Here is a 25,498-nt window from a genome sequence, read left to right on the forward strand (position 1 = left end):
CTATAACTGGCAAAATACACCGTATTTCGCTCTGAAAAGCACAAATATGGCCAGAAAATACTTCTAACTAAAACTGATGCAACAGTTACCTGAAGTTGTTGTGTACTCTCATACATGATTTAATTAAAAAGGGATGGTCCAATTTTGCCCAATGTGTATGCTATTCATTTGCTAATACACAGCAAACCCCACACTTAAACATAGACAATCTATTCTTTAAATCTCTACCGCAGTCAGCTGCATACATGGCATCAAACTTCGCTTTGCCATGGCCACCCCACACTAGCTTTGTGTCCCATCTTGGCCACCTCAGTTAAAATGTCCTGGATACGCCACTGTGTTTTTGACTCTTTGGTCATTATTTAGATCTTTCTGTACGGATCGTCTCTGCTTCTACAGGGAGAGTAGCATTAGAAGGCATGGTGCCAGTCAACTTTTTGTGCCCTCTAGTTTTCCTTCATGTGAGGCTGTTTTAATACATCTACTGTATAATTGTATGTGTCACTTGGATGAGTCTGAGAACAGCATCATAGAGAACAGCTGCTCTCAGGTCTCTCAGTATCATCCAGGTTTAGAAAACACTGGTGAGATACATTTTAACTTATTTTATTAAAGTCAAAGTTATTACACTGCTCTTCTTAATGCTATAGAGCATTCTACAGCGCTAAGAAGAGCCGTGTAATAACACAAGTTATTACACGGCTCTTCTTTATGCTATAGAATGCTCCATTCACTTGAATGTAGCCTTCCGAACGTTCGGGCAATTATTTTCGTATAATTGACCGCTGCTGAGCATATTTGACCATTGTCAAGGAAAGTGGCCTTTTTGCCTCTGATTGACGTATTTCGTATGCTCGGCGCTCTAAAATCTTCGCTCCGCAAGTAGTCCGGTCACTTTTCACCCCAGCGTCTTTGGTCACTAAGCGACATCAGCTGATCTGTAGTCTACTTCATATCAGAAAAAACGTACTCCTAGGCCACTAGTATGGACTAGTTTCACATTAACTTTAATATTCTTGTGGAATACGGTGTTTTCAACTCTTGGCAAAAGGCTGAGTTGTCGTCACCAGTCAAGAAAAGAAAAAAAGAGGAAAGCAGCGAAGAGGGATAAGCGAAACGGCGTCAGTTTGGCGAACTATATTTCTCTGCTCAAAAACACTATGAACGGTAACAAATAAATCAAGTTTCTTTCATGTTGGCAAGTAACCATGTAATAAGCAGGATAATGTATAGCAGAGGTCTTCAACAGGGGGTCCAAGACCCCTAGGGGGTCTGCAGAGGTACTGCAGGGGGGTCGTGAACTTTCAGTTGATGAGACATTTTTAAAATATTTTTTTAAATATTTTTTACCCCACAAATTCAAATGTCTTTAAATACACATAAACATGAACACTCGCAAAAATCGAAGCTGCACCGGCCGCTGTTAAGTGTAGGATCTGATACAGATAATTATCAGAGGTTTGGATTTACACTAAAAATAAAACATGAATCCATTATTTTAACAGCTCAGTGCTGTCTGTAAGATAACAGGTATGTTTATGTTTGGCAGTGGCTCAATTTCATTTCCACATTTATGTTAAAGATAGTAATGTCAATATGAGTAGCATGTATATGCATGCTTATCATGCAAATGACAGACAGTGCTGATACTGGCATTGGTTATGTTGTGGATGGCGGAGGCTTGCAAACATGTATAAATTAACCTGTGTATTATTTAAACAGCTTAGTACTGAATGCACAATAACAAGGTACGTTTATACAGTTTAATATAATAATAATTTTATACTGTATATATAGTACGGGGTCCCGGCTCCATCTCTCCATCAGTTTGGGGGTTCTTGGCTTGAAAAACTTTGAAGACCCCTGATGTATAGAACGGTGGTTAGGGTTAGGGTAATGTCTATACACAGGGTTCGTACGGGTGCTTGAAATCCTTGAAAGTGCTTGAATTTCAATGTTGCATTTTTAAGGTCTGAAAAGTGCTTGGATTTTAGTTTAAGTGCTTGAAAGTGCTTGACATCATAACTCTGTGTCTTGGCAAAATTGGGATCAGACTGGATAGTTTGCTTAGTACAAGGAGAAATAAAATCAGTGTGTGTGTGTGTATCATCACACATGCAGCCTGGTATCAATAGAGAAGGATGGCTGAGGAGAAGGTGAATTTGATGCAATTTGGACTGATGACATGTTCAGTATTAATAAACTTTGATGAATAAGTGAACAGCTTGAAAAAGTTTATGGCAAAAAAGAAAATTACAGGGTGTTCTCAGGTCTCTCCTTGTCTCGGTGCAAGTGTGCCTGAAGACCGCCAAGTGGCTTCCCTTCTTTTGGATAAAACTTTGAGTTCTCCTTTAATTTCTAAAGTTTATGCTATTATGAAACATCATTTTAGATGTCTACAGCATAATACAATGTATATAATTGTGATAAAAAATGAAAAAAAAAATCATGAGTATATATTTTCCTGTAGATATGTATTTTACCCCAGCAATAAGGTACTGGAAAAGTTTGAAAATGACCCTTAAAAGTGCTTGAAAAGTGCTTGAATTTGACCTTGAAAAATGTGTGCGAACCCTGTATACATTATCGCTTACTTAACATATAAGTATACTGTTAGTTTACTAGTTATATACTTCAAGCCCATTTGGTTTGTTAAGTACAATCTGTTTTGAGTGTTTTTTGTTTTTGTTTTGCTTGAAACATGCCTTTAACTGTACTTAAAGTAGACTTGAAGTTAATGAGTATATAATATATTAATATACAGTATTCAGACTTTAGTGTATAGTTGTCAGTATAAACCAAGTAACAAAGTATAACTAGAGAAGGCAAGTTCTGAAGAACTTCTGATGCGGATTGCTGGCTGTGAAAACTTTGAATAATGTCTAGAATATATAAAAACTGTGAAATAATGTAGGATTTGTTAAAAAAATAAATAAAGCCAAACTGAATTGGTGCCTTTAATTTATTTGAAATCTCATCTGAAGTTAATGAAGCTTCCTAATAGTTGGGTGAGAATGAAGGCTTTAAAAATAGAATATGAGCTTTGAGAAAAGCTGCAATGCTGACTTGAATTTATGTTTCAAAGCAGCTGATGGAGTATGAAGAGATGTTGAGTCAAATACTCTGAATCAGACTGAGAAATTCAATAAATCTTAATATATCGATGATTGGGAACATTTAAATATTTGAATGAAGTTCCTGGATTAAATAAATTAAAGATAATAGTTAAATATAGTTAAAATGTTGGGTGTGTGTGTGTGTGTGTGTGTGTGTGTGTGTGTGTTTTTGTATTACACTGACTCATTGATAAATCTGTCACTCTGTTGGCCCAGTTGATCTCGGTTGCCAAGGTAATGGTAACCAGGTTGGTTCTGGTGACGGACTGTGAGAGTTGATGTAATAGTGATTTCAGCTGAGGCTCACCTCACATTATCATGCTTCTCTCTGCAAAAAAAATGTTGGTATCGATCTGATACCAAGTATTTACAGGGCCAGTATTGCCGATACCAATACCGATACCGATACTGATACTTTTCACTTGAAAATTCCTGATCATGATTATGATAACGATAAAACACAGGACAAAGATTTTAGCCAAATAAGAAAATTATACTTAACCTAATTAAATCTATAACCTATCTCCATGTAGCCTAAATAGAAATACTGATGTTCCTTCAACAGATACACAAAGGGGTTTTTATATTCTGCCATATTCAAACTTCAGGTTTGAGGTAGGCTCTATATCAATATAAGTATGTATTTTTGAGTTCCAGTTACAGTGAACCTGAGTGAGCGGAGTGAGAGAAGTGAAGAGGAGCGCTGCGCTCACACAAACTCTGTGAAGAAATAAGAGTGATTTGCTGAATTTATAGAAGAAAAACTACAACAAAAATATCGATCTCATCACGCTAGTATCGATCCAATACCAATACTCACCTCTGTATCGATACTATTGATATTTGGATAAATCCGCCCACCAATAGTAACAGCTATCACTCAAATAGTGATATGGTAGAACTATGAGAGTCTTGTGAGCACCACTTTGGGAAGTTTTTGTGTGTGTGTGGTTGAAAATGTGTCTTGTGGAGCAGTTTAGATTGCTCAGTATACCTCTGAAGTACATAAAGAGTAAAATGAAAGCATAGTCTGTTATTTCTAGTTTAAAAGAAGTATACTAAAAGCATGCTCATGAATAATAATAATAATAATAATAATAATAATAAACATGTTTTGTATTGACAGGTAGGTTGTTAAATTTGACAGCAGTGTTTGACACAAGTGACACATTGAGCAGTGCCCCTAGTTGCATACTGCAGTGAGGGGCTTCTCTAACTTGTATCTTTCAGGGCGAGAACAGTAAGACTGAAGCCAGAGGCGGTGGAAGCATTGCTGCTAAGGTTTACACTTTCACAGTAGGTGGCAGAATCGACCAATAAACTGAAGTGCTTATTCATTGCTGTATGCATGTTTAGGCCCTAATTTATTTATTCCTCTATCTGAGTTCAGGTTGATCAGCATGTTTGTCAAAAACAAGAAGAAAGAAAGTTAGACGTATGATAGTCTAGATTTCCAGTCAGTTGCAGATGAATACAAGACTACACACAGTGAACATAGAAATGTGTTAACATTGTCACACAGTGTTTGTGGCACTGCAGCAACATGTTTCCCAGCTGGCTGTACATATCCAGATGAAAAAAAAAAAAATCCACTGTAATATATGAGAAAGTTCAGCTGAAGTTAATGTAATGGCCTCAACCATCTGAGTAAACAAGTCACAAAGATTTCTTCTAAAGTTTCAGCCTGTATAGGACAAAGTTCGCAGTTTGTGTTTCTCTGTAGTGTATTTGCTGAGTTGCCTCAATGTTTGTATTTTAGTCCACAATGTTTCACTGATTAATCAGAAAAGCAAACCAACACCCAGGTCACAGTGTGTTTGTAACAATGTCATCTCTTGTGAGTGTGGTGTCAGTAGGAATGTAGTAGTCTCTGGCTACTGTTGTTGAGATATTTCAGACCAACAGACCAACAGTACCATCTAAAACCACAGACAGGGCCTTTGCTGTGTTATCAGCTTATCTGCAGTCCTTGCAGGAATTTGGATGGTGAAATCACAAGAATGCAGTCAGTCCTTGCGTTACACAATGTTTCGGCAGAAATCACTCAAACTGGTAGAATACTGTACAATGTTCTGTATAAAAGAATACATTCCAAAACCAATTATCATCTGTCTCATACCTCAGGAAGACTACAAAAAATCTCAGGCCTAGATCTACTGCCACCACCTTTACAACTACCCTATAATTTTTCAAATACATACTGCATATGTATATATATATATATATATATATATATATATATATATATATATATATATATATATATATATACACATATATATAAAAAAAATTCTTTTCAACTTGTCATTAGGGGTCAATCAAGTAAGTGAAAGTAATTACACAGAAGTAAGTCAAACAATAAAGCGTTTGTGAGCTGTGTGGCTTCATTTGATTGTATTTTGATCAATTCTTAAACATACACTGTACTTCTCAAAACACTTTATAACCTTCTCAACAGCAGCTTGTTTTAATGTTGTTATATCACACTGTTTTTTTCTCTCTTACAACTTAATGTATGTTGTTGTAATTTCTTCTGCATCAGGCCTATACGGTTAATATGGAAACAACAGGATTGAATAAAATGATGTTGTTTTTTATCAATCTTGAAAGATATTGTTTTATTCTGCAGTCTTTTTCTTTCTCTACTCTCTATCTCTCTCTCTCTCTCACACTCGCACGCACGCACGCACACACACAATGGGTAGGTCAAAAGAGTCAGCTGACGTTCAAATGTAATAGTTTGCTATTTGCTATGCTCCCTCCCAAATAAAAACAGTATTAGTAACTTTAAGGTTATTCAAGAAATATAATAGTGACATTAAATCACAAAGCCCTTTATGTTTCCAGTCACTGTCCATCTGTGTGGTAGTCAGTGTGAAAGGGGCATAGTGGACCACCTGGTTCTCTTTTCCAAGTTTTTATTTCTGACCTTTTTCTCTCTTAACATTTCACCTCTCTGCCAAATAATATGTGATTAATTCCAACTGCTACATTGATGACACCAGCTGCATGCACCTGTGAACACAGGTAATCATTCCAAAATGATTAAATTAGAGATAAGCTTTTTATTCTGTGTACAACAGGTAGTCAAGAAATGTCCTGCTCCTACACACGCTCCTGTGTGTTTTTGTTGTACTGCTTCCTGTGATACTTAGTCATACTGACTCTTTTTTCTGCAAGCATATTGATGACAATCAGCAGAACAAAGCACCGAGCTATTTTCATGCAGACACCCCAACTTTTCAGCAAGAGAGCGAAAGAAAGCTCTGTGGACAGACAGGAAGAGGGGGTCGTCAGAGGGACGAGGCAAGGAGAGAGAGGCAAAGAGAGAGAGAGAGAGTAGAAACAGTAGAACAACAGGTTTTCTCTCAAACCTCAACATAATGGACCCAACAACATTATATGTTGTAATGGTGTTGTGTCAGTAGGAATGTAGTACTCTCTGGTAACTGCTGTTGAGATATTTCAGACCAATGGACCAACAGTACCATCTAAAACCACAGACAGGGCCGTTGCTGTGTCATCAAATTATCTGCAGTCCTTGCAGGAATTTGGATGGTGCAATCACAATAATGCAGTCAGTCCTTGCGTTACACACTGTTTCAGCAGAAATCTATCAAACTAGTAGAATACTAGACTAATATTTCCTTTTTTTTGTCATTAGGGGTCAAGAAAGTAATTTACACGGATGTAAGTCAAACAAAAAAGCGCTTGTGAACTACGTGTCTTCATTTGATTGAATTTTGATGACTTTTAAAACATACACAGGTTGTCATCTGATGTTTCCGTTTGTTCCATACAGCTCTGAAACATGTGACAGCTCACTCCCATAAACCCATATGCTTACAGATAATGTATGATACAAAATGTACCTGATTGGACCACGGCTTTAATTCATACATATGTACATGTGATTTTTTTTTATTTCGTAGAAAACAAACAAAACTATATCAGAGAGTTATTACAAACTGGATGAACACATCTCCTATAACAGTGTCAAAATTCTGGATAAAGAAAAACAGTGCATATGTTAATAAAGTATATTAAGTGCCTTATTCACATCTGTTCCAAAACTGAAAGAAGAAAAAACACAAACAGAAGACCGCAGAAACATTTTCAAATCAATTAACAGGAGAGAAGTCAGAGGGCTCAGTGTCTGTATGGTGTACAGCAGAGCATGTGAAGAGAGGCTTCCTCTTCACATAAACTCTCTCTCTGCACTGCAGTGTAATTTATGATCAATTAGTAAAACCCTGGCAGATAGAAGTACAAATAAAGAAAAGACACAAAATAACTGTTTGTATAATTATTTCTCTCATTCAGGTCAATATTTAGAAGAGGCTCCAGTAACAGTCAATCTGCTTAATTGTTCATGAGGGCGGTGAGTGAACAATCTTTTACATGTTGTCCACAGATTCTGGAGCTGACGGTAGACTAGACTTTGACTTGTTTAAAACAAGACCAAATTATCAAACTCTCTTGGATTGAGGAGCAGTGACAGTTTACTGTAGCTGCACACAAAGTGGAGCTGAAAATCAGTTTTTCTACATACAAGTTCAACAATCTGAGGTCGTTCATCTGGGAGTCAAAGTCTGGACAATTTATTTTATACAGAAGTGGTTCATAAAAGAAGACCTTCCAGTGGTTTAAGAATTGAATAATGATTATACTGATGTTTTACCAGGCAGATTGTAATGTATTTTTTTTATAAATCAGGGAATACTATGTAATCAATTGTTTATCTGTATAACAGATTTGTCTCCATCTGTGCCTATAGGTGCTCTGTGAGCCCGCAGCCACCAAAAATGGCACCACTTTTGCGCTGTGCATCCTGTACCACCCAGACCATCAGGATGCATTTCACATTTAATGGCCACAAAAGTGTATTGTGATGGTTTTACCAAAGGAAAGAACAATTTGTTTATCTATTCATGTATTAGAATTTCTCGTTCTTTTACCTCCTTTAATCATGTCATATCAAACCATTATGCTAATCCATTAGAGTTATTTTTTTCCATTCATTCATTTCTTATTTTCTTTTATTACAGCTCTCTGTTCATTGAAGGTTTGAATCATTAGGCTGAAGTCTACCATTGATCTAATATTCAGGTCAGACAGACATTCATACAAACAACTTGAAAGTAGAAGTTCCTCAGCTGGTGACAGGTCAGGTAGAACACTGGATAAGTCATAGATACAAGTAGACAGATACATTCAATCTGAATAACATGTCATCAGTTACCACCACCTCAATGACAACTGGTCCACTGATCAGTCCATGTCAGGAGGGATGAGTGTTGTCGGGCTTGATGGAGTAGCTGGATTGAGAGACTGCAGAAAAACAGAAAGAGAATCTCAGAACATGTTTTGGACCTCTGACTCTCCTTATCATATCAGAAGGTTGTCAGGTTCTTAAGATGCATTCAGGTAAACTGAAAGAACGGCTTATATTAAAGGAAAAGTTCATCCCCCCCAAAAAATATTCTGTAATTATCTGACAACATTTTTCACAGGAAAACAGCTTTGCAGAGTTCTTTAAAACAACTGAAGAAGCTGGCGACTTGTTTTTAATATGCTCATCTTGCTGCAACACTGTTCGGCTGTGTAGCTCCAGAAGTTTCCATCAGTGAGTGAGTGGGCAATGGCTGAATTTTAATTTTTTGGGTGAACTGTTCCTTTATTTACCTCATCGTAAGGCTGGGCAATAAACATAATATATCTTGTTATTGTGATATGAGGCTATATATTGTCTTAGATTTTGGATGTAGTTTTATCATGTTATTTCACAAGTGTTGTCTTTTCCTTGTTTCAAAGGCTACATAAAAGTAAAGTGGTGCAATTTTCTGAACCATGAGGTCATACTCCCAGCCCACCAAAGTAATGGCCACAAGGCAGTTACATAAATCCTTTGGCATGTTTCATATATGAATTGAGCATTATCAAACTGGTACTAATTCCATCACAGAGAACCTGTCATGGTGATCACACATCTCCATTCAGGTAGAACAAAACTTTTACAGACAAGTGATTGAAAACATTCATACCAGAATGTACATGGCCCAGGACAGGAAGGCTCATTAAGACAGACTGAATCAGGGTTAGATACTTACAGAAAATTCTTCCACAACACAGAGGGAATATTTGTCATGTCACACCATGTAAACATATGAAGGAAAACAACATGTTGACCAACTAAATACAGACAGATAAATCAACCAAAATTGAAAATCAAATCCTGACCACAATGTTTGATTAGTGCTATTTGTTTTACAGTACAATGAGCATGTGCAATCCATGTCTTTGCTACTCAACAGTAAGTGTTGCAGTCTTACAGAGTATTGTCCAAAGCTGCGTCTCTGTTTGAAGAGAAGGAAGCAGAGAACAGCAGAGATGACTGTCTGGGCCAGAGTGAAGAGAAGGAGAGATGACTTCACTCCTCTGCTCACCCTCTGTTGGAAAAGACATCACACACAGCACTTGCGTTAACATGTACATTAGCTATGATAGAAGCACATTCAAATTTCTCAATCATTTCCCAGTTACTTGTAAATGTCTGTCACAGTGGTGTGCAGTGAGGTTTATTTTATTTCACTGAAGCCATCTTGGCACTCCACCACACCCTCAACATAGTTTTGCTCAGACCATCCTGAGTTACTATGTTTGACTGACAGCCACACCAGGCCCAGCCCAGTTCATTTTCTACTTCAGCTTCAAACTTCTTCACAAGCGTTTTACCACCACAAATATACACTATACGGGATTTGCTATTTGAAAAATAAAAAATAAAAAAAGTCTTTGTCCCAGCTCAACAAGAGTGAAGGAGACTGAAGCTTTTTTCACTTATACACATCGCTGACACACTCACTTGCTCTCTGTGAATTCACTACAGACAATTGTCTGCTGTAGTCACACTTGTGAATCAACCAGACTGAGGACTAGGGAGCTGGAATGGTCAGGTCTTGACCATTGTTCACCATTGCTGGATAAATCCACAGTTACAGTGCATGTGTGAAAAGAGTTTGAGACACTAGTACACTAGTGTGGAACGAACCGCACTACTGATTGGAACCCCTAGCAAGAGCATCCAAAGGCTCCAGTATGTGCAAAACAGTGCTGCTAGGATCCTGATGAGAGTGTAAAAGTATGAACACATCACACCCATCCTCCATTCACTTGGTTTCCCATCTCTGCCAGGATCGACTACAAGGTCTTCCTTCTCACTCACCAGTGCGTCCATGGCAACACCCCCTCCTAGCTCAAAGAACTGCTAACACCACAAACCTCATCTCGATCCCTCCGCGCCACTAACTTACACCGTCTCCACCCCCCCTGGTGGTTCCTAAGTTCCTCACCTTAGGGGACCAGGCATTTTGTTCTGCCGCCCCTCGTCTGTGGAACAGCCTCCCTGATTACCTGAGGGCACCACAGACTGTTAAATGTTTTAAAAAAGGACTTAAAACTTTCCTTTTTTGCAGATCATATGACCTCTAAGTTACTTTTGACTTTTAGATGAGGTAGACAGGTGCCGTTCTGTTGATGGCCTTGAAGACCAGCACCATCGTCTTGAATCGACTGTGGGCCACACCAGGAAGCAAATGGAGGTCACGGAGGAGGGGGGTTACACCAAAGCATCTGCTAAATGCAAATGTAAATGTCAAAGGGGCTGATGAGGATGAAAACAGCCTCAAAATAAAGCTGAGCATAAGTATTTCTCTTCATAATTATTATTGAAGTCAGAGAGCAGTAAGCTGTAGTAGAGAGCAACAAAACACAAGACCACCTGCTCGCTGACTGAACAATTACTATTAAGCCAAAGAAGCACCACCATTAGGTCAACAACTGCACTGCAACAACACTCACACCACCCCAAGACACATGTAACACTTTACGTTTTTTAAGCTTTTAGCTATGTTGTCTGTCATGGTAGCATGGTGACAAGATATACAGCTGATACCAACCGAGGCGTAGTGATCCTCGTTACACTGGTCATACATCGTCTTGATGCAGGGCACCTCAGGATTCTTGTCCATGTCCACAGAGTAGATGATCACAGCAATCACTGACAGCCCAGTGGACACCACACTTACTATCAAACACACCCACAGCTAAAAAAAAAACAAAAAAACACACACATTTCATTTCTGACAGGAGGCAGAAGAGTAGATGTAGTATATTAATGCAGTTGCAGTGGCACAGCTCAGTTTTCTGGACAGACCTTTGTGTGTGTGTTGAATATTGCAATTTGGCTTCCTTACTTTTCCTGACAACCACTTGCTTGTGGTGTCAACCACTGATCTCAACCAGCTGCAATGGGTCAATACATTAAGAGTAGTTTCAGTTTGCTTAAAGCAAATGTCACTTTTTCTCTATGTAACAGAGTAAAGCAGTAGAGTAAAGTTTGACCTTTAAGGTCACCCAAAATATACAAAAACATAGCTTTAAGGTTTTCTCCTCATGAAAATGTCACTCATGGAGTAGCACTTACATGAAAAAAGATGGGAAAGAGGAATGGATGAAATAAATACAGCTGTGACTGAGTAAAAGAGTATATACAAGCATGCATATAGAGTGGTGTAGTCTGTAATCCTAATATCTGTTAGCATTTTTGCACTTCTGTTTCCCCTGTCAGAAAGCCAGTGGGTTTTTTGAATTGTTTTTTCAATTAAATGTCTGAAATAAGGTGTGTTGTTACCACAGGCTGAAGACATTTTCCCATTTTGTTCTATGACATAAAATACACCATTAAATGTCCCAGTATTTAATCATAAAGCTCTTACTGTCGGGGACATTGAACGTCATCACAGTGAACACGGAGTCTCATAACTTGCAAATGATTCTAACTCTGACTTTAAAACTTGATCAGTTTACAGAAAAACCTGTATATTAATTGTGTAATAAGACGCTCAGTGGTGGTGATGTTTATGTCATGTGATCGTGATGTCTTCTGTTTATAGTGTAACATTAGCCTATACCTGCTAGAGATTTAATTCAGACTTCAAAAACCACAAAGTGATGTTCATCTGTGAAGATAATCTTTAACTTTTTTTAATCTTTAACAAAACGTGTCAGTAACATAAACTTGTTTGACACACATTATTTTCTGAATGTATCCAAAATCAAATTTAAAATCCCACAGACTTTTTGAGTTTTGTAGAGGGAACCAGGGAGATGCTAACTTTCAGGTAAGCCTATAAAAACACATCACTGCTATGCAACTCCATACACACACTGTCTAGCTGCATATGTGTGTATGCGTATTCTATAGACTCACAATCTTCATGGTGCAGTTTTTGTCCAAGATGATAGCGACCACTCCAGCTGTGATAAACTGGGAGCACACACAGCCAGGACACAGGAAGTCAGCAGCACAGAGGAACAGATGTTCAAGACTTTCAATTAAAATGTTTATTTCTAGTAACAGAACACATGATATCAGTAGAAAACACACACACAAAAACAAAGACTCACCGTCAGCCCACTCCACCAGGGAACTCCCAGCCTGACCACCTCAGTGATCTCAGTGAAGTGGAGGGGAATAGAGTAGGACATGACCATCAGCCCCAGCATCACCTGACTCACCTGATAACACACACACACACACACACACACACACACATACGCACGCACACACACACCCATTGATCTCAAAGTGGCCATTTTTCCATGACCATGACGTTCTGCAGGTGTACTTCCTCAACAAAATTAATGTACTCGATGTTGTCTTCAAGCTACTTTTGTTGTTCATGTGCAATTGATAATATATTTATCTGTCTCTCTGTCACGTTTACTTTAGTGTCCTCTGTTATGATTTAATAACCCCCTTTTTAAAAAATCTAAAACATCCATGTACGTCTTATTGAATTCAAATAACAAAATGTCCTGAGGTTCTGCCTGAGTTCACAGTTAAAAAATACACCAAATTCTTTCTGGCATTTCTTAAAAGTTCTAGTAAATTCATCCATTCTAAGACAAAGGAAACTGTTCTGATGAAGGCACACAAGAATTCTTTTGTGTGTTTCTGATGTGGGTTTGGGTGTTTTTGCAGAAAAAGAGTATAATAACCACATTACTTCATCTTACACATGGAACTGCTAGACACAGTATATCTCTTCATTGACTGTAAAGTCCATTCTATGTTTCATTGCAGTGGAATGGAACATGTGTATGCTGCATATTGGACCAGATGGTTTCTAAACTTAAGTAATATTATCAATCTCAGATTTTTAATGAGCTCAGAGAAAGAATAAATAGTAATGTGTAGACAGCCTTCTAGTGTCAAACATACATACATTGTTCTACACAGTGAAGCTCAAACATTCAGCTCAAACAAATCCACTTTACAGATGTTTTATGAGGATAGCCACTTGGTCCACATGACCCAAATGCATGACATGGCAGACAGGATGTGCAGTGGATGAAGACCATTCATCTCCACAGTCATCAGACTGTTTATCTCAAGCACTACCTGAACAATCACTGTACACTCACTTTGTCTGTTATCTAAACATCTTATTGTTTTTTGGAAATATCTTGTTTTCCTATTACTACTACTATTGTAACAAGTGAATTTGTGGTATAAATGAAATCAAATAACGCCAATCTTAATCTTACACTTAATACAATCTATACAGCATGTGACCCCCTCTATCCTTAGACCCTGGAGGTCACCACTGCTTCCCGTCTTTGTGCTAAGCTTAAGTGTATCTATCAAAACCCTGGACTTCTCTTTAAATATGCCAATCTGTCCCTAAACATCCACTCATCATCTCTACAAATCTGAGTTTCTGTGTCAGTAATGTAATTACACACACATACACACACACACACACACACACACACAAACCAAGAGAGACTTCCAGACAGACAGAGTTCTGGACTCACCCCCAGACATTTGGGCTCTCCTCTCTGGATGGCAGTGCGCAGAGCCTGCTGTCTGTCAGTCAGTTTGGCAGCATTCACATCCTCCAGCACCTGAACCGTAAGATCCCTGGAGACTGCCACTGCCATCACCTGCAGAGGACAGCAGAGCTAATTTAAACTGCTGACAGACATGGACACATAATGGTGTAACTATTATCCTTTGAAATATATCCTAGTACTCATTCAGGCAAACCATGCATGTATAATACCAGGGCCCTAGAACTGGCTGACCTACATGAAGCATGCCCGCAACAATGCCACTCATTAGAGTTCACTATACTGTACACTTGTTCCCAGGTTATATGGTCCATTAGTTAGACGCCTACCTTCCAGTAATTACAGTCCAGGTGGGGGCATTGCATCAAGGAGGATGACTTGGTTGGTAAGGTCACTTCTAAAAAAGCATCATATAACAGCTTCTCCAAACATGTACCAATATATAGTAATACTCAATACAATACTTTGACTAGCAACTTAGATATTCGAGAACACATTTTTATTATCCAAAAAAGCCAGCTGAAACACACAAGCTTAGTGCAGATTTGGGAGATTTTTTAATTCAATGTTTGACACTCTAAAAATTAGCCTGTTAAGTAAAAACCATGTGTACTTCACATTAATGCTTATCAATTTGCAAACCATGTTGCCTTGTTTTTCTGAATTTTTCTGAATTTTTTAAAATATACTTTTGCAGGAAACCATTAGTTCCCTGCTTCCGCCGTTTGTCATTAATGAGCTATTAAGGCAATCAAGTTTAAACTGTCTGTTAAGTGACTTCATCTTCAGAAGTGCCCGAAAGACTGCCAACAATGCATCAACAAAAGTGAACTGTATACAGTTTGAAACTGGCCATCAAAAAAAGTTAAATACACATGATGTGGAATTGTGGTTTTACAGCAAAGTATGGTCCCTGTCCGCTGGACTCTACCCACAGCTAACAGCATGTTGTCACAGTTGTGAAACATAATGCATGACATATTCTTGTCCGTTTATGGAAATTGTGTTGTGTTGCTGCTTCGGCTTCTGAACATAAAAACAAAGACCATTTCAACCGGAAAAAAAAAACTCGTCTCATTATATATTTCTGCTGGCAACGTGTTTCCCTCTGCATCGATATGTAAACTGAATGGGATGGGTCCAACTTGAATCCTCTCACAGCTTAACACAGCTGCTATTATCTTGTAAAGTTTGCGAGTGTTGCGATCATTCTGGTTGGTGGTTTACGCACGCGTTATGCACAAACTGACTAGAGGTATTGCGTAATGTTGTAGCTGATATGACTTGGACCGTTGAAGCCCAAGGTGTGTGGAAAACATTCTATGGTGCGCCTGTGCGTTGACGTAGTCTGTTATCTAACCATCTTCAGTCGATTCTACATGATGAACAGATCGTAAGGCCTCTCTCACTGACGGTAACAACACAAGTTCAGGCTGTTGTCTTCACAGTAGAAAGCGCAAAGTGTCTCATTCCTACCTTTTGCTCTCTGTCGAGGTTAATAAGTGTGTCCTCCTTTACAAATTTGGACTTCTTGTGACCACTCCAGAGTTTTAATGCGCCTCCCTGACTTCTCTTTTTTACAGACGGGTGCGTGTAGAGATGTGTTATTGAAGAGCGGGCGAGAGAGAGAGAGAACGATTGTTCTTTGGATGAGGTCCAGCAGAGCTCCTCCCCCCCTTCCTTTCCCAGTTTCAGTTCCAAAAATCATGTTTTTGTGGAAATCTTTCTCCGTTATAAGTTAATTTTAAGGACAAGACTGGAGGAAAGAGTGTTTTTTTGGTGTGGCATTCAAACCGTGTTGGTATCTTCTAGAAACATCTCAGGAATCTCATCTCAACCTGTAGTCGTGGTAAGTAACCCACTACTTTATATGGCAATACAGACGCTTCTTATGTTACTCAGAGTAACCAATAGTCCCGTAGGAATCACAAAGTCACGTTTTTAGATCTTTTTTTGCAAGACGCACTACAACACTGTAATTTTAAGGTGCCAAATTTCACCTTATTCATCATCAGATGAGAACATAATGGAGTATGTCCGTTTTTAGTAATGCCACAAAGCTGGTCGACCCAAACTGTGCTGGAGGAATTGAAAAAACTGGATGGAATATTGTGTGTAGACACCAGCAGACTCTTCTTATCTTTGCTGCCAGCCAGGTCCAATTCTTGATTGTTTTTTGGACTTTCAGTTTCATGTAAGTGTATATTAAAGTATTTGCCTATACATACTCATAATACATATTATAGTGTATTCAGTCATTGAATAATACATGTGATTTAGTTACACCACAAAACCTGAATAAGAAAAAAACATCTCTCCGTCTATTTTGGCATGCACCACGTTTGTGGCTGTAACCCTATTCATCTTGTCTGTAGCCTACTCTGAGCTACCTGTATAACCTCTGTCTGCTCTGCCTGCTCTATAACCTTATGGACCAAGTCTATACCATATGTACTCTTCTTATACCGATATCTCTCTATACCTGTGCACTTTGTGTGCCTAGATGTACCCTGTTTATAATTGTATGTACCCTGTATACAGGCATAAGGCCCAAAGGGTGCTTGAGCCCCTGCCCTTTTTACCTCCCATTAAAAAGTGCCCTTTTTGTGTGTTTTTTAATGTACAAATACATTCCTGTTGTGCAAAGGGATGTCAAAAAACGGCGAAAAACGCCACTGTTATCCACCGTAAGCATTTCGTAGTAATATGGTGTGTGTGTGTGTGTGTGTGTGTGTGTGTGTTGAGCCTAAAGCTTCTCTGTCCGCTGCGGCTCCGCTCTCTTTTTCTCTCCGAACTGTCGCTACTTTCAAATTAAAAGCCCCCCGCTAAGAACCCAGTTCTAAACTCCAATGGGGTGCAATGTAAAGCTCTTATTTTTAAGACAAAGAGAGAGAAGCCGCTGCCTCATCGTGAACTCCACCATGCACGTAAATGAGACGTGACAGTGGAGCGACTTGAACCTTTGTGAGTTATAAATCCATTAACATAACTTCCTTGTGGGGGCTAAGAAGTCGCCTTCCACTTATTTAACGTGCTTAAATATGAGTCATATTTCAGAAGAGTGTCCATTTATCCTTGTTAAGATAACTGCTTGTTAATGAGAGTTAATAATCTAATCTGACAGCTGTCTGCGTCGGCTGTTTATCTGCCACAAATCTTAAACTTCTTCCAGATATTGAGTTCACTGAGACTTTGCTGTTGTAAACATTGTTGTTCCTACTAACAGTCACTGGAGCCATTTCTTGGTACTGTCACATGTTTAGATGTGTAGCCTTTATTTCTAGTTTGCACTTGCCCTCCAATAAATAGCCTAATAATAAACCAGTGTTTTATTGCTTTTTAAGAACCGCAGCTGAATTGCATGTTTTCCAAACCTCAGTATTATGATGATGTGAATAAACTAATTTTGACAATTATTTGTTGACACAAAAGAAATAGCCATTGCAAATAACTCACAGCTACACAGGATACACAGCTAAGAAGTTTTTTATTTATTTTTTGTTGGCCTTTTATGGCTTTATTGATAGAACAGCTGAAGATATGACAGGAAACAGGGTGAGAGAGAGGGGGAGTGACACGCAGCAAGGGGACCCAGGCCGGGAGTTGAACCCGGATCCGCTGCAGAGCCTCGGCACATGGGACGCGTGCTCTATCAACTGAGCTAAACGGTGCCCCGCACAGCTAATTAATCTACATGTTGTGTTATTAAGGCCTTAAAAAACCGCATGCGCACATACTGCCCTTTTCTGACTTTGCCCCTCTATAATCATGTGCACGTCCCTGCCTGTATATATCCTGTGCATCCTGTATCCTGTATGTACCCTGTTTATACCTGTGTCTGTAGCCAGTTAATAATCATATGCAGCCTGTCTATACCCTTCTGTACCAAACAGAAAATGTATAACTACGTTTCAAACAAATTCTGCTGCTTTGTGACACAAGAACAATTGGCTAGCATGCCTTCTTTTGCATGTACTGCATGCTCTCACTTGACAGGGTAAAATGGTTTTAGTTTGTTAAGGACATGAAGGTCCACTTCTAAATCCCAAGAAAATCTTCAAATGCCACTTTCAAAATATCAAAAGAGGATGTGACTCTTTTTAGATCACTGGACAAAATGTTCCCCTCACTGCTCCTCACCAGTACCCCCTGTTTGAGTATCCCTGCCCTCCTCCTCATTTTACCACATCTGCTTCTCATCCACAGCATTCTTGTCTCTCCTAAGAGGATTCATACATGTGGTTTTGATGGACTAAAACTCTCTCTCTTCCCCCCCCCCCCTTCTTTCTTTCACTACCTCATTCTGTTTTCTGTTCCTGAATCCCTTCCTTCTTCCTGTTCAAACTGATTTGCAACAGAAACACACACGAGTGAATGCACTTGCATAATACAACACACACACTACTTGGTTTTATGGCAGCTATTTCTTTGTTACCCCATATGTGTGTAAAATGTACTCTGTAGTTTATGGACTCTATATCCTATGTACCCTGTGTATTTGAATTGCGGTCTTCTAACTAGGCATCTCCTCCCTCTCTCTACGCCAGTAAATGAGAATGCTGTTTTTCTAAGTCAAATAAATCTTTAAAAAAGCATTTGAAAAGGCAGCAAACACTTTGTTTTCATGTTGCGCCAGGGTTTCCCGCAGGCCCCGGTCGCACTAACACACAGTTTGTCATTACCTGAGTTTTGCAGCTGCTGGACTGAGTTTGTGTCCAGCAGAGTTCACATGGCTGGTGGTAGTGCTGGGAAATTTACAAGGTATTGTTTGTGTGTAAGCAAGAGTGGTATGTGCTTGATTTGAACACCAGGTATGTGGAGGACCCTTTGTCATTTCAGATGAGTCCTGCTGTTGTTTCTGACTTTCACTCTCATGTTTTGCAGTAACATGTCCTCTGAGGGGGTGTCAGCAGTTGGACCCAGGTCACATCGCTTCGCTGCCTGGTTTGACCATGAAACTGCTGCGGTGAGATCAGGACATCACTCAGTCTGAGTGCAGTCAGTTTATATGATTTTAAAGTGCAATTAACCAGCCATTATCATTCAGTCAAGGGTAATTCTAAATCTGCGTCCGTGTGTGTAGGTGGTGACCATCCTGTTGGGGCTGTTCCAGGTGCTATTGTCTGTCCTGCTCGCTGACTCCAACAAAAGTCTGCCAAAACTCTACATACTTCCACTTGCCATGGGGATTGTAGTATGTACCTACTGACTCACTGTAATTCTTAGTCTGGCTATTGGTAATTCAGCATGTTTCAACTGTTGTTTTATAAATCATGAATGTGTCAGCTGGTGTGATCAGGGTAACAGGGAATGAGCCCAAATGCAGACTTGAGATACAAAGAAGTTGCACTTTACTGATTCATTATGAAAAAACATAGATACAGAAGGCTAGAGGTACAAGTCCAATGATAAGAATGTCATATCAGAAGCTGGAAAGAATCTAAGCACTGTAAGACTTTGCTTAGACTTAGACTAAGACTTAGACAGACTTTATTGTCATTCAGTGTACAACAAATGAACATAAAAAGAAATTTCGTTTCAGGGGCTCAGCATAGAATTAAAATATGAAAGTATATCAAGAAAATAATTATCAAAAACAGAAACATACTAAATGTAGATTAGGGAAAGTGACATTTTTGAGATTAGGTAGTGCAAATATTTTAAGGTAGCAGTTGTCACTGAGAGTTCAGCTGTCTGATGGCATGGGGGAAAAGCTGTTACAGAGCCTTGTTGTCCTGCACTGAATGCTGCAGAACCTCTTTCCAGAGGCCAGCACGGAAAACAGTCCATGGTGTCTCTGATAATATTCCCAGCTCGGGACATGCAGCACTTGGGAGCCATGTCCTTAATGGAGGGGAGAGAAGTCCCAATGATATTCTCTGCTGTCCTCACGACTCTCCTCACATTCTTCCAGTCAGAGGCTTTGCAGCGTCCACACCATATGGAGATGCAGCTGGTCAGGATACTCTCTATGGTGCTCTTGTAGTATGTAGTGAGGATGGGTGGGGGCAGGAGGGCTCTTCTCATCCTTCACAAGGAAGTGCAGCACTGCTGTGCCTACTTGACCAGTGCTGCAGTGTTCACAGACCAGGTGAAGTTGTCTGTGATATGCACCCCCAGGAACTTGGTGATGCTGTCCACCCCCACAGCTGTGTTGCTGATGAGAAGTGGAGTCTCTCTGTAGACGTGTTTACTGTAAAACGGATCGTTTGATAAGTGTGTACAAAAGTACTGAAGAAATTATATGTGTACAGCATACCTGCTGTTTTATGACTGCTAGACTTTGACTGAAAATAAAGGACTTCAAAACAGGTTGAGTGACAGCGCTGTATTGATGCAGAGTTATTAAACTTATAAGCAGTGCTTCTACAGGCCTAGAATTATACTGAATAAAACGGTTTGAAACAGCAACAGAGACTGGCCTTACCTACAAAGAATAGATTTACTCCAAGACTGAACTGTAGGCAGGTATCTTCCTAGCCTTAAGTTGTTTGAGGTGTCTAAATCTAAACAAACTTTACATATACTATACAAAAGTCGTCTTTCAGGTAGTACTGTTATGACCAAGGTCCATGACAGTTTTTTTGCTCCTTGTTCAGGGTGGACTCAATTCTGTGCAGGTGCCCAACTCCAGAGGAGGCCCAGTGATGAAGCTGCTTCTCTATTTTCTGAGCTTAATGTATTGATCTCCAGATGGTGTGCTCACTTTGGCTCCGCCTCGTCGTGCTTTGGATACAACTGATCCAATTTCTGTGTAGCATATTAGATTTAAATGCACTGGTATCTTTAGTGTGGCTGACAAAGCTGCTGTCGATGACGATCTGTCTTCTGACACTTTCATTTACATTCTAAATGCCTCAAACGTCTGATTATTTCTAGGTTTATGTGACAAAATTAGAGATTTTCAATATGGTTACCTTTGGACCCCACTGTGCGTATCTTAGCAAACACACATTATATAAAAAATCATGAAATACCGGTACAAAGTTTTCTGCTTTATGTTATGTACTCTGATAACACAGAGTGGTTATTATTCTCCCCTGGAGTCTCCAAGGTACCAGCCCAATTTTGTGTGTTTGTGTGTGTGTGTGTGTGTGTGTGTGTTGCAGATTGTGGCAGGAGGATCATTCACCATGGCCAGTGAGAGGAACCCCAGCAGATTACTGGTATTTTCACATAACATGCCGATCTAAAGGCAATTTTTTTGTATACCCATATTTAGGGTTCTAACCCCGAAGGGGTTGGAATGAGCTGGGCCAGAAACTTGAAACTTGGCCCAATGATTGGAAATGATGTGCATCAACTTTTAGTAAAATATGAGCCCAGTCAGCCAGATGGTGGCGCTGTAACTAAGGCTTGAAAATGCGTTTTTGGGAAGGCCACGCCCCTCACACGGTAAGTCTGATTGACTTGAAATTTGACACACAAGTCCAGCTCCATGTGCTCTACTTAGATTTTGGGCTAATTAGCATAATGTGAAAAACAGTTAAATTAATCTATGAGTTTCAAATGTAGTCCTACACCTGCCATGTTGGGGACCCACAGGTGTTTCAAACTAATTAATTAGTTCTGCGCCAATCAGAAACAGAACTCAAATTGAAACACCTGTGTTGGTCCCCAACATGGCAGGTGCCTATTAATGCCTATTCGTCATTAACCATCATTGTTTGCGTTTTATTAATTTATGGCGAGCTGGAAGGACCCAGAGGCACGAAACTTGGTACGCTGAGTATAAATGACGTCCAGAAGCTGCTCCAAAAATTTGATCCCAATCCGTCGGATGGGGGTGCTATAACATAGGGTGTGAACTTCGAAAGGCTTTCCCCGTAAAGCCATAAGTGCAATTGACTTGAAATTTTTCATACACGTCCTCCTGATAGTCCTCTAAAAAAAAGTCTCTGCACCACGAAAGCCGCTTTTACAGTTTTTTTGCTAATTTGCATGACGTCAAAAACAGTAAAATGAATAGAACTTTTGAAAGATTGACTCTATCAACACCAAATTTGGTATACGGCTTCGGGGGATGAAAAGACAAATTTCAACTATAAATGAGCCATGAGGCCATAACTCCCACACCCTTTGTCCTATCATTACAACACTTGGTGGGTAGGTTCAAAACAGGACTGGGAATCTGCCTAACAGAGCATGTTGAGCTCAACCTATAGAGGGCGCTATAAATGCCATTTGCATGTAGCTGAAAACCCAGTTTGGGGAAATCTGGGCCTTATCATGGCTATGTGTTGCACAGATCTTTGAGGAACACGGCGGCCAATGTCATCGACTGCGGGGGATGAGGGTCAGGGTGGCCGATTTGGGGCAAAAGGGGCTAGAACCCGCGGATTGCCGCTTGTTTTATTATTTTTTTTATATTATTTTTATATTATATTTATTATTTGTATTTGTAAATAAAAGTTTACTGCCACACTGTTTATAATTACATGATAATTTTGTACAATATCATGTTGTACATACAAGTCTATTCTATTTCTTACCTTTACCTTTTTAATTGTATTATTTATTTGTTTACCATTGTTGTTGTCTTTTTGTTTTTTTTTGTAAGATTCTGTCCTTTGGCTGCTGTGGCAAACAACTTTCCCCATTTGTGGGACAATAAAGGAATGCTGATTCTGATAGGGGATTTTGATCCTATCAGCATTTCAAAAAATAGAACTGTTCTCCCCTGTGTATTTCCTCTGTAAGAATAAGCATTTAGTCTGAACACTGCAGATTTGAAGGGTTTTAATGTTCCTGATGGTCATGCAGCACATCCCTGAAATAAATATTTGTAATAATAAAATTGCTGGTCTAATATGGAGAATTGTTCAATGATGGATCTTGTCTGCCCCCTCCACAGCTTCAAGGTTGCGCATATAGTAATGTGGTTGGCCTGTTGGGAACAATGCTTGCCTTCTGCCTGTACTGCTACAACCTCAGCATTTTACACAAAGAGCCGTGTGTGATGCCCCTTCCTGATCACTACAGACGGTCACCTTATGACTGTCCTGGGGAAGCCCTGACAGTAAGTATGTTGCTCTCAGTAAATTTCTTGAGTGAAGACAAATAAAAAAAAACAGATAAGAGAAGAATAAATAGAAGAGGATGTTGAAGGCATTGTGAACATGATAAGCAGATATAGATACAGTACAAGATGTTGATGAAGGTTCTCAGTCATCCAGGTCATGGTAAATCTAGGCCAGTTTGACCAATGACCCACAAGTGGCCCTAAAGACTCTGAAACTCAGAGCTCACATGTGCCCTTAAGTAACCTAGTACCGGCCCAAGCCTGTTGTGGGCCCTGTGCAGAATTTGATTTGGGGCCCCCCTCCCACCACCACGGAGTCACCTGTGCTTGACAATTATTGACACAAATGTCACACTATAATGTTACATTATGAATTGTATTAATACAGTGATGGATTATGAGCTACTGCCCCCCTGGGCAAAGATGCATAAGGACCCCCCTATCTTATTTGAATGAAAGTGGGTGCAAATGGAGGAAGGGGGGTCTGGGAGTCCTCGCCCGGAAAATTCTTAATTTTGTAGATGTGATTTCCTTGTTTATCTTGTCTTGAATTATTAATTAATGAATTCATTTGTCTCACTTGGGGGCCCCAATCCAGAAGCAGCTGCTTAGTTCGCTTATGCCTCAGGCTGGCCCTGGAACACCCAAACAGAGTTTAAAACCCTGCAAAACCCTCCAGTTAGTTGAACTGAAGAAGCCTCTTCGATTAGATGTGAAACGTCTTCAAGAAACTGAAACAAGTCTAGTTGCTTATGATACAGCACCTAGTGATACAGTGTGAGATTGCCGCACCAATAGATTTGTGACATAATACATGAGGAATAGTTTCCCTCTCAGTGTAGATTATGTGATGTACATTATTGTAGAGACTGTAGATGTTGATCTAGTTGAATAATAAGTGAGTTTATTGTTTATGTATATATTTTTTTCTCTCCTGTAGGCCTATTGCTGGAGTGTGACACTGCTGCTTCTGCTCTATAACATTGGGGCTGTGGTCATGCACTCCCTCATGTCTTTCTCTGCCCTCAAAGCACTCAAAACAGACTAATTCACACACACATGGAACACACATGCCAAACATGTTAAATCATTCTCATCAGCAGAAGAACTGTAAAAAACTTGTTTATCACTCAAACTTTTTTCAAATGTCTGTTATGAGGTGAGATTTAAATTAGGTCCAGACGTCAACAACAGTAGTGCAGATGGAAAATAAGATCATCATAGGTGTAACAAAATGATATGAATTAAATGGTGGATAAGCAAGTGATGCAATATTGTCACTAGAAATACATAGAAAATTAATGGATTTAACAAACTGATTTAGTCATTTAAAGAGAGTGTGCCAACCAAAGAGCACTGACATGTTGATTTGTACACTGTAAAGTGTCTAAATTAAAAAATAATTGTTTTTTTATCTAATTAACATAGTTTGTTTTTGTTGTGTGATTATGATTAACTCTTGCCCAATGTATCACTATTACAAAGTATACTGTATTAAACAAATATATATATTGACATTAGCATTTATTTTATGATTTTCTTTACCTGTGGTGTTGGTTGTTTGGTTTGTCAGCAGGATTACACAGTAACTACTGAGCTTCCATGACTGATTTCCATTCTGGGTCTCGGTCCAGATTAGACCCTGTCAAATTTTGGTTAGGATTCATTTAACTGCACAGATCCAGTTTTTTTTTCTCACTTTCTTTAATTTGAATTTAAATATTATTTTTTTTATATAATATATAATACAATACAATATAATATTTGATATTGGATTAGGCCTGATTGAATTGAAGGGGACTTTTGGGCCTTGGTAGTGTTACGTGCTCTACTGTGTTGTGCCAGTAGGCTGTAAATCAGCGGGTTAAGCAGGTCGGCTAGTGATCGGAAGGTTGCTGGTTCAAATCCCAGCTCCGGGCTGAGGTGAGCTGCATGTTGAAGTGTCCCCTAGTGCAAGATACTGAACCCCAAATTGCTCCTTTACACCTCATTATAATGTGAATAGTAATAGCAATTACCTACAAAACGAAATACTGCTGCTGCTACAAGCTCAACATAACACTAAACCTGCTTTTATTAATAAAGTCTACTTTAATTATTTATGCAGAATGGATTCTTTCCAAAATACAATATGTCTAAATTAGAATCAATTCATCTTCTGCTGACACGACGACCACTGTGTCACAGCTGGCGAAATTAATGGATTTAGAGATTAGGTCCAGATAGAGTAAAAACGGATAAACCTGTCTCCAGTCCATGTTTTTACTCTAACTGGACCTAATCTCTAAATCCATTAATTTTGCCAGCTGTGACTCAGTGGTCGTCGTTTCTAAAGACAAAGAAAGCAGCAGAATTCGGCTCCTCCAGCAGAGGATGGAGACAGATATTTTGCCAGTGAAAGGAGTGTTGAAGGCACACTGGCAGCGGTAGATGGAACATTCCC

General features: G+C 39.3%; 2 protein-coding genes across 3 annotated transcripts; one reads left to right on the plus strand and one right to left on the minus strand.

Annotated features, from left to right (window-relative positions):
- Window positions 1-6,985: 6,985 nt before the first annotated feature.
- Window positions 6,986-15,642, minus strand: tmem176 (transmembrane protein 176). The gene is made up of 7 exons (XM_030421286.1): window positions 15,510-15,642; window positions 13,998-14,126; window positions 12,585-12,695; window positions 12,388-12,444; window positions 11,075-11,221; window positions 9,449-9,565; window positions 6,986-8,447 (listed from the first exon to the last, which is right to left on the minus strand). The coding sequence occupies exons 2-7, from the start codon at window positions 14,121-14,123 to the stop codon at window positions 8,388-8,390; spliced, it is 618 nt and encodes a 205-aa protein (XP_030277146.1). The 5' UTR covers window positions 14,124-14,126; window positions 15,510-15,642; the 3' UTR covers window positions 6,986-8,387.
- On the plus strand, window positions 15,635-24,575 carry LOC115583995 (uncharacterized). Of its 2 annotated transcripts, XM_030421306.1 has the most exons (7): window positions 15,637-15,882; window positions 16,081-16,227; window positions 18,918-18,999; window positions 19,117-19,227; window positions 21,143-21,199; window positions 22,888-23,052; window positions 23,996-24,575. In XM_030421306.1, the coding sequence occupies exons 3-7, from the start codon at window positions 18,922-18,924 to the stop codon at window positions 24,101-24,103; spliced, it is 519 nt and encodes a 172-aa protein (XP_030277166.1). In that variant the 5' UTR covers window positions 15,637-15,882; window positions 16,081-16,227; window positions 18,918-18,921; the 3' UTR covers window positions 24,104-24,575. The 2 variants fall into 2 exon arrangements, with proteins under 2 accessions (XP_030277157.1, XP_030277166.1); XM_030421297.1 differs by lacking the exon at window positions 16,081-16,227 and having other exon boundaries at window positions 15,635-15,882.
- The last annotated feature ends 923 nt before the right edge of the window (window positions 24,576-25,498 follow it).

This window comes from Sparus aurata, chromosome 1 (assembly GCF_900880675.1).
Source record: "Sparus aurata chromosome 1, fSpaAur1.1, whole genome shotgun sequence".
In the NCBI taxonomy this organism is placed as follows: domain Eukaryota; kingdom Metazoa; phylum Chordata; class Actinopteri; order Spariformes; family Sparidae; genus Sparus; species Sparus aurata.

Excerpts from the sequence above, each read along its gene's own strand:
- LOC115583995 (XM_030421297.1), top strand. The coding sequence starts at position 18,922 with ATGTCCTCTGAGGGGGTGTCAGCAGTTGGACCCAGGTCACATCGCTTC. Across the intron at positions 19,000-19,116 it reads TTGACCATGAAACTGCTGCG|GTGGTGACCATCCTGTTGGG; the intron begins GTGAGATCAGGA and ends CCGTGTGTGTAG. Across the intron at positions 23,053-23,995 it reads GTCCTGGGGAAGCCCTGACA|GCCTATTGCTGGAGTGTGAC; the intron begins GTAAGTATGTTG and ends TCTCTCCTGTAG.
- tmem176 (XM_030421286.1), bottom strand. The coding sequence starts at position 14,123 with ATGGCAGTGGCAGTCTCCAGGGATCTTACGGTTCAGGTGCTGGAGGAT. Across the intron at positions 12,696-13,997 it reads GAGAGCCCAAATGTCTGGGG|GTGAGTCAGGTGATGCTGGG; the intron begins GTGAGTCCAGAA and ends GTGTGTTATCAG. Across the intron at positions 12,445-12,584 it reads CCTGGTGGAGTGGGCTGACG|TTTATCACAGCTGGAGTGGT; the intron begins GTGAGTCTTTGT and ends GTGTGCTCCCAG.